Source organism: Austrofundulus limnaeus, unplaced genomic scaffold (assembly GCF_001266775.1).
Source record: "Austrofundulus limnaeus strain Quisiro unplaced genomic scaffold, Austrofundulus_limnaeus-1.0 Scaffold24, whole genome shotgun sequence".
Classification (NCBI taxonomy): domain Eukaryota; kingdom Metazoa; phylum Chordata; class Actinopteri; order Cyprinodontiformes; family Rivulidae; genus Austrofundulus; species Austrofundulus limnaeus.
The window spans coordinates 50,622-57,406 of NW_013952426.1; the positions used below are offsets into that span (position 1 = coordinate 50,622).

The 6,785-nt window shown below is 37.4% G+C and overlaps 2 protein-coding genes across 2 annotated transcripts in view; both read left to right on the forward strand.

The window, feature by feature from the left end:
- The window catches only part of LOC106514903 (myosin-7), a gene marked incomplete in the record, with an annotated part of 76,545 nt that overhangs the window by 13,671 nt on the left and 56,089 nt on the right, over positions 1-6,785 (forward strand).
- Positions 2,727-6,760, forward strand: LOC106514907 (myosin-6). Its single transcript, XM_014004439.1, has 15 exons — positions 2,727-2,745; positions 2,837-2,875; positions 2,991-3,198; positions 3,287-3,430; positions 3,525-3,681; positions 3,773-3,800; positions 4,152-4,257; positions 4,368-4,460; positions 4,547-4,610; positions 4,697-4,795; positions 4,878-4,981; positions 5,830-5,968; positions 6,059-6,177; positions 6,290-6,439; positions 6,577-6,760. Exons 3-15 carry the CDS (start codon positions 2,998-3,000, stop codon positions 6,757-6,759), a joined length of 1,587 nt encoding a protein of 528 aa, XP_013859893.1. The 5' UTR covers positions 2,727-2,745; positions 2,837-2,875; positions 2,991-2,997; the 3' UTR covers position 6,760.

Sequence of the window (6,785 nt, forward strand, 5' to 3'; positions counted from 1 at the left end):
GACACCATACAATTAAAATACAATACAATAAAACAAAAAAGAAATAAAACTATGTATACTTTGGTGCAATAGATGGATTTTAGGGCAATAATTGAAGTTAACTGGTTGGAGCAGCAACTTTATAAATTAAAAAAAAAGGACACTGATGTTTTTACTTCATTGTGTAGCCTTGCTTGGTGTTGTGTCTAATCTACAGTAAGTCAAAGGTGATTTCTTAGGAACTAAATAATGATTTAAGACAAAAAGGGAGAAGATAACAGACTTCAGACTCTTATCTGTGTGGACTTCAGGAAGTGCCGTCTCCTCTTATTACATGTCATGTCCTAAACTCCCCCTGGCTGACAGCAGGTATCTGTGAACTAATGAAAGCATATTCACACCTCTGCTTAAAGTGGAGCACCACGAACACCACGTTATGTGTCGAGGATTATCAGCATGATTAACGGGATTTCTGCACTTGTGCAAATAAACAATAGGCTGTAGTTTGAACGCCTCACTGTCTCTGTAATTAGACCAGCTTTTGTGTAGTTTTTTTCCTGATTGCACAAAAAATAACATTTTCTATAAAAATAGGCTAGACAAATATTACAGGATTAGGTGATGTGCTTCAGTTTTGTTTATTTTTAAAACAAATGTCACAAACTTCTGATAAAGGACATGAATGTTTAGCATATATTTTTGCATTTTGCTTAAAAAAGGCAACAGATAAAAGGTGCTTTTATGTTCCTAAAATCAATCTTACTTATTGTGTTAATACTAAAATTAATATTAAATATTCAGCTGATATTTTTCTCAATGCTTTACATTTAAATACAAAATAAAGCACACATTTGAGCAGGAGAATGTTTCAAAACACAATTGACTAAAAAAATGTTTGGCAATTTGTTTTATTATAAGTCACATACTGTAATTCAAGCCTTGATTTCTGTTTGTTGGGATAAATTCTTGGATCTAAACCAGACAAGGAGTTAGAGTAAAGGCTGTGCATTAATAACATAATACAATTTTAATGGAGTTAGATACAAGTGATGACAACAAGCACTTGTTGTGACATAGGAAAAGCATTTAAATCATGTTTTGTTTAATTAGTATTATGTGTGTGGGACGACAGTTCTCTCCACTTGCTCTTTAGCGTGGGATCGGATCCTCCCACTTCCATTTGGCACTCTGACACCTGCTGTCAGTAACAGGGACTGGGAACGCTATCAGAATGGAAATAATCTCAACACTTGTCAGCAGTTGTTGACCCTCATTTTATCTCTTAACCTTTGAAGGAGCACTGACCACAGTGACTGAAGAGATGGTATAATTTCAATGCATGCTGTACAAGTCAAGAAAGAGGAAGGGCTTGAAACAGAACATTGCAGTTTGATGAACTGTAGACCATCCCTGTCCAGCTAAAGATATTTCTGTGACTGACCCCTGTGATCAACCACAGTTGATCCATCAGGCAAGAACTGAATCCCAAAATCCTCCATGACTGTTCGGCTCAGTCAGTGTAATCTCTCGGCGAAAATCTCGCAAGGTTATCTTTGTCTGCAAAAGCACAACAGCCATGTCAATGGGCCAGTAACTGAGGGGCCAGCTCTTCTAGCTGCAGCCTGACCTTGGCATCGCATTGAGGCTTGTCATGCTGCTCAAACCCTCAAATGCCCGTCATTTTTATTGCCTTTCAGTGAATTTCAGGCATGTCACCTGTGGTGGATCTTTGTTTGTGTTGCCTCGCATTTGTCGCCCGGGTTCTGTTTTTAGACCAGCTCGCTCAGTATTTAGCAGCTGCTTTTGTTACCATAAAGCCAATTCTGTAACACCTAAACACAATATGTTACTCATGCTTCACAGAGACTCCTCCTGAAGCCCTGAGACTAACGAGACCCTAAAATATATCCCCAAATATGGTGCTCATATTTCCTTGTGTTTCTTTCTAATAATAGCAAAATATGTCAACAATACAATATTTTTAATGTGTTTAGCATTTTACCAACTGTATTATATAAAACATGATTAGTTAGAATATAATGTAATAATTTTAAACATATTCAACATTTTTTTAGAAACCATTTTATAATTTAATAGTGAATCTGGTGTGTTTGTTTCTTCCATAAAGTTTAATTTTTGTGCTGACTAATTGTGTTTGATGGCCCGATCAGACCAAGAATGAAACAAAAAAAAAAAAAGATATCAAATATATTATCCCTTTATGTTTTTGGTAATTTAGCTGTAATTTGGCAACTTATTAACTGATAACCAACAGATTTTCTAATTTTTACAGGTAATAACTTTTTTAAATAAATTTGAAAGTGTCATCTTCCGACGTTTAGCATATTAGGATATTTGCAAAGTAAATACATTTGTGTATGATGATTTAAAGTGAAGCTGCTTCCCTATGCTTCATGCTTTTATTGTAACAAACACAAGCTTAAAGGATAATGATGGAGGAATTCCTGCCTCTGTCTATTTAAAGACTGAGCTGTGGTCCCCTGGATGCTCGAGGATACCTATGACTAATCACCGCACCACATAAAGCTCCTAATATGGCCTCACCCCGTCACTGATAAGACCCTGACTTGCTGATTTCTATATTGCTCTTCCCAACTCATTAACCCCCTCCCCTCAAGAAGCCCCTACCAAACACAGACAATGACATTCCTGGTCCTAAGGCACCCTCCCATTTTTGGTCGAGAGGCTTTATTTAAAAAGAGACCTCACAGAGAAGCCCCCAACAGGTCACCATTCTATCTCAAGGTAAAGTATGGAGACAGTGGCTTTTCCACTCCAGACTTTGATTTTGAAACCTCTTTTGTGTTGAACATTTTTAATATTTTGTCTTTCCCAGGGCCAGTACACCTCAGTGCTGCGTGTTGGGGTTTATAAGGTAAGAGCATCTCAAAAAATAACAAAAAAATAAAATAAAAATAATAAAAAAGTCTACTCTACTAAATACCATGGTTGAATTGACAATTGGATTAATTACTTTTTCTGTTAACCAGGTGAAAAATGGGTGACGCTGCCATGAAAGAGTTTGGGGCAGCTGCCCCGTACCTGAGGAAGTCAGACAAGGAGCGCCTGGAGGCCCAGACTCGTCCGTTCGACATGAAAAGGGAATGTTTTGTTCCTGATTCAGACGAGGAGTACGTGAAGGCTTCGATCGTCAGCCGTGAGGGGGATAAAGTCACTGCTCAGACGGCGAAAGGGAAGGTCAGTAGACTGATAGACAAGCAGCAGAATGGTTTCTAGGTATCTCTTCTTTAACACATTTTTTTGACAAAAATAATAAATTTTCCAGACCGTCACTGTGAAGGAGTGTGATGTGCACCCTCAGAACCCACCTAAGTTTGATAAAATTGAAGACATGGCCATGTTCACCTTCCTTCATGAGCCAGCTGTGCTGTTTAACCTCAAAGAGCGTTACGCAGCATGGATGATCTATGTGAGTTAAAGGGCGGGTTTACATTTTCTAACTGCTAAACTACAGTATGTTAGCATCTGAAAACATTTTTTCTACACCTCTCTTGTCGTGGCAGACCTACTCTGGGCTGTTCTGTGTGACTGTCAACCCCTACAAGTGGCTGCCGGTCTACAACCAGGAGGTGGTCATCGCCTACAGAGGAAAGAAGAGGAGTGAAGCTCCTCCTCACATCTTCTCCATCTCTGATAATGCCTACCAGTACATGCTAACAGGTAATTTAGCTTCACTTGATACAATATGTTCAGTGAGGTTTAAAGACCTGCAGCAGTCCTTCAGGGATTTTTTTTTTTTGCTCTTTTTCAGACAGAGAAAATCAGTCAATTCTCATCACGTAAGTTTTAATCAAGTTTTTTCTTTACGCTGCAATTAAAGCTTATATCACAATGTGAAACTAGATTTATTTTGTAACTTTTAAATTTTTTCTGATATGCTCTCAGTCTCTGTTACATACTATTCCTTTAGTATGTTCAACTGTTTTAGTGATTTTGGTATAAAAAAACACTGAAGTGAATTAAATGTTTAATTTCATTCAAGATTTCTTTAAATTGGTTAATGAAGTGGAATGTTTACATGATCATGATTATGTTGTGGTATTAGATATAAAAATGAATTAGTATTGTCTGAATGAGACCGTTTGTGCTGCTGCTTTTTCTTTTAAGTTTGTTTTATTTTGTGTCTTCAGTGGTGAATCTGGTGCTGGGAAAACAGTCAACACCAAGAGAGTTATTCAGTACTTTGCCAGCATTGCAGCTGGAGGTGGAAAAAAGGAAGGAAGCTCTGAGAAAAAAGTGATAATGCTAAAATTAATACTGATTCAACTTTTATTTGCACCTTGAAATAGTTTCTATCTACCTTTTCTTCTTCAAACCTAATAATAGCGGCCATTGTTTTTTGTTAGGGCACTCTGGAGGATCAAATCATCCAGTGTAACCCAGCACTGGAAGCCTTTGGCAATGCAAAAACCATCAGGAATGACAATTCTTCCAGATTTGTAAGTTTTTCTGGTGCACTGGTGAAAAAAATTCTCTTCAGCACAATATTCGATCTAAATTATGTTTTTCTTTCTCTGTGTTTTAGGGTAAATTCATCCGTATTCATTTTGCAGCCAGTGGGAAATTGGCTTCAGCTGATATCGAAACATGTGAGAAATCTAATTTCTTTGCTTTTATCAGGTTTGCTCTTATGCTCACAATTCATCCTCTCCTAATAATGCAAACACTTTTACAGATCTGTTAGAAAAATCCCGGGTCACCTTTCAGCTCAAGGCTGAGAGAGATTATCACATCTTCTATCAGATTCTCTCCCAGAGGAAACCTGAGCTGCTTGGTAAATAAAAACATACCTTTATTGATTAGTTGTGCTTTTATCGCAATATAATTCAAAATCTTAAGCTTGTTCTGTTTTTCAGAGATGCTGCTCATCACCAACAACCCCTACGACTACGCCTTCATCTCCCAAGGAGAGACGACTGTAGCCTCCATTAATGATGCTGAAGAGCTGCTCGCCACTGATGTGTGTAGGAACGCACATAAATGTCTTAAAAATAATGCATGTTATCAGTACAATTTTGATAACATTTTCTGGTATGGAATTATTCAGTTTGGTCCAACCCAGTGTGTGATATTCTTGTGAATCAATCTTAATATTGAGATTTATGGATCTTAGTCATTTCATACCATGTATCAAGTAGTTATAGCTCAGTGATATGGCCTGCCACAACAAATAGTGTTGTACTTCATAACAGCATATAATCAGTCATTGAAAAAGTTTTTAAAACCAGGTGATGATAGGATACGAAGGAAGTGTAGTCTATGAAAAAGTCAGGTGCAGTGAAGACGTTGTGTGGGGGTAGTGCAGGACATGTACGAGAACAGTACGACAATGGTGAGATGTGCAGTAAGTGTGACAGATTCAAGGTGAAAATAAAATTGCAAACTTTTTTTTAACCAGACAGTTGCTATTTTGAGCTTTTTAGATCTTTTTATGACCAAGTTTAAAGGTGTTTAACAAAGACAGTTAAAAATGTGCATATAAGGGAATAATCTAAAGAAGGCATCTTAAAACCATACAAGTTAAAATGCAATTTTAATAATTTTTGTTGTGTGCTTTGAATCTCTAGGAGTGCAAAGAATCTAATTTTAGTCTCTCAGGGTGAAACATTCTCTGGATATGCAGAGGTTGTGTATTTTACTGAGTGAGACATTAGGAGAAAATGAAAAAAAAAATACTACCAGTGAATTAAGTGAAGACAGTTAAAACATTGCTTTGACAATGTATACTTGATGGTAACAAGGTCATTTAGGGCATCTCTCATCGGCATGCAGTCAATCACACTGAAAATGCAACACCTTTCTATTCAGGAAGCTTTTGATGTTTTGGGCTTTACTCAAGAGGAGAAGAACGGCATTTACAAACTGATTGGTGCCGTCATGCACTACGGTAACATGAAGTTCAAGAACAAGCAGCGTGAAGAGCAGGCTGAGGCAGATGGTACCGAAGGTAAGACTTCGTCTGAAAACAGTTTAGCGCAATTTAAATCTTAATGCTAAGAGCATTTTTTTTAAAACTATTTATGTCTATTTTTTTCAGATGCCGACAAAGTTGCTTATCTGATGGGCCTGAACTCTGCTGACCTCATCAAAGGTCTCTGTCACCCGAGAGTTAAAGTTGGAAACGAGTGGGTCACCAAGGGACAAAATGTTCAACAGGTAGAAAAAAATACCTCTGAGTTTCCTACCATCTGTTTGATGGAGGAGAGTAATGATGTGGGGATAAAATGACAACTGAAAATAATTTCAAAAGCTTGTATTTCTCTTTTAGGTGTACTAYGCTGTCGGTGCACTGTCTAAGGCAGTGTATGAGAGGATGTTTCTGTGGATGGTGGTGAGGATCAATCAGTCCTTGGACACAAAGCAGCCGCGCCAGTACTTCATTGGAGTGTTGGATATTGCTGGTTTTGAGATCTTTGATGTGAGTGAGCGTCTTTAGTTTTTGTTTTGATAATTTTTTACTTTCTCAAACAATGTTTGATTTAAATTCATAATGAATAAGAGAAAAAAACTTTGCAATAAACATACTAAGAAATCACACTGTTGTCTACTTCCCAGTTCAACACTTTTGAGCAGCTGTGCATCAACTTCACCAATGAAAAACTGCAACAGTTCTTCAATCACCACATGTTTGTGCTGGAGCAGGAAGAGTACAAGAAAGAGGGAATTGAATGGACTTTTATTGACTTTGGTATGGATCTGCAGGCCTGTATTGACCTGATTGAAAAGGTGGGATACTGAATTATTTAATATTAACATAAAATAAA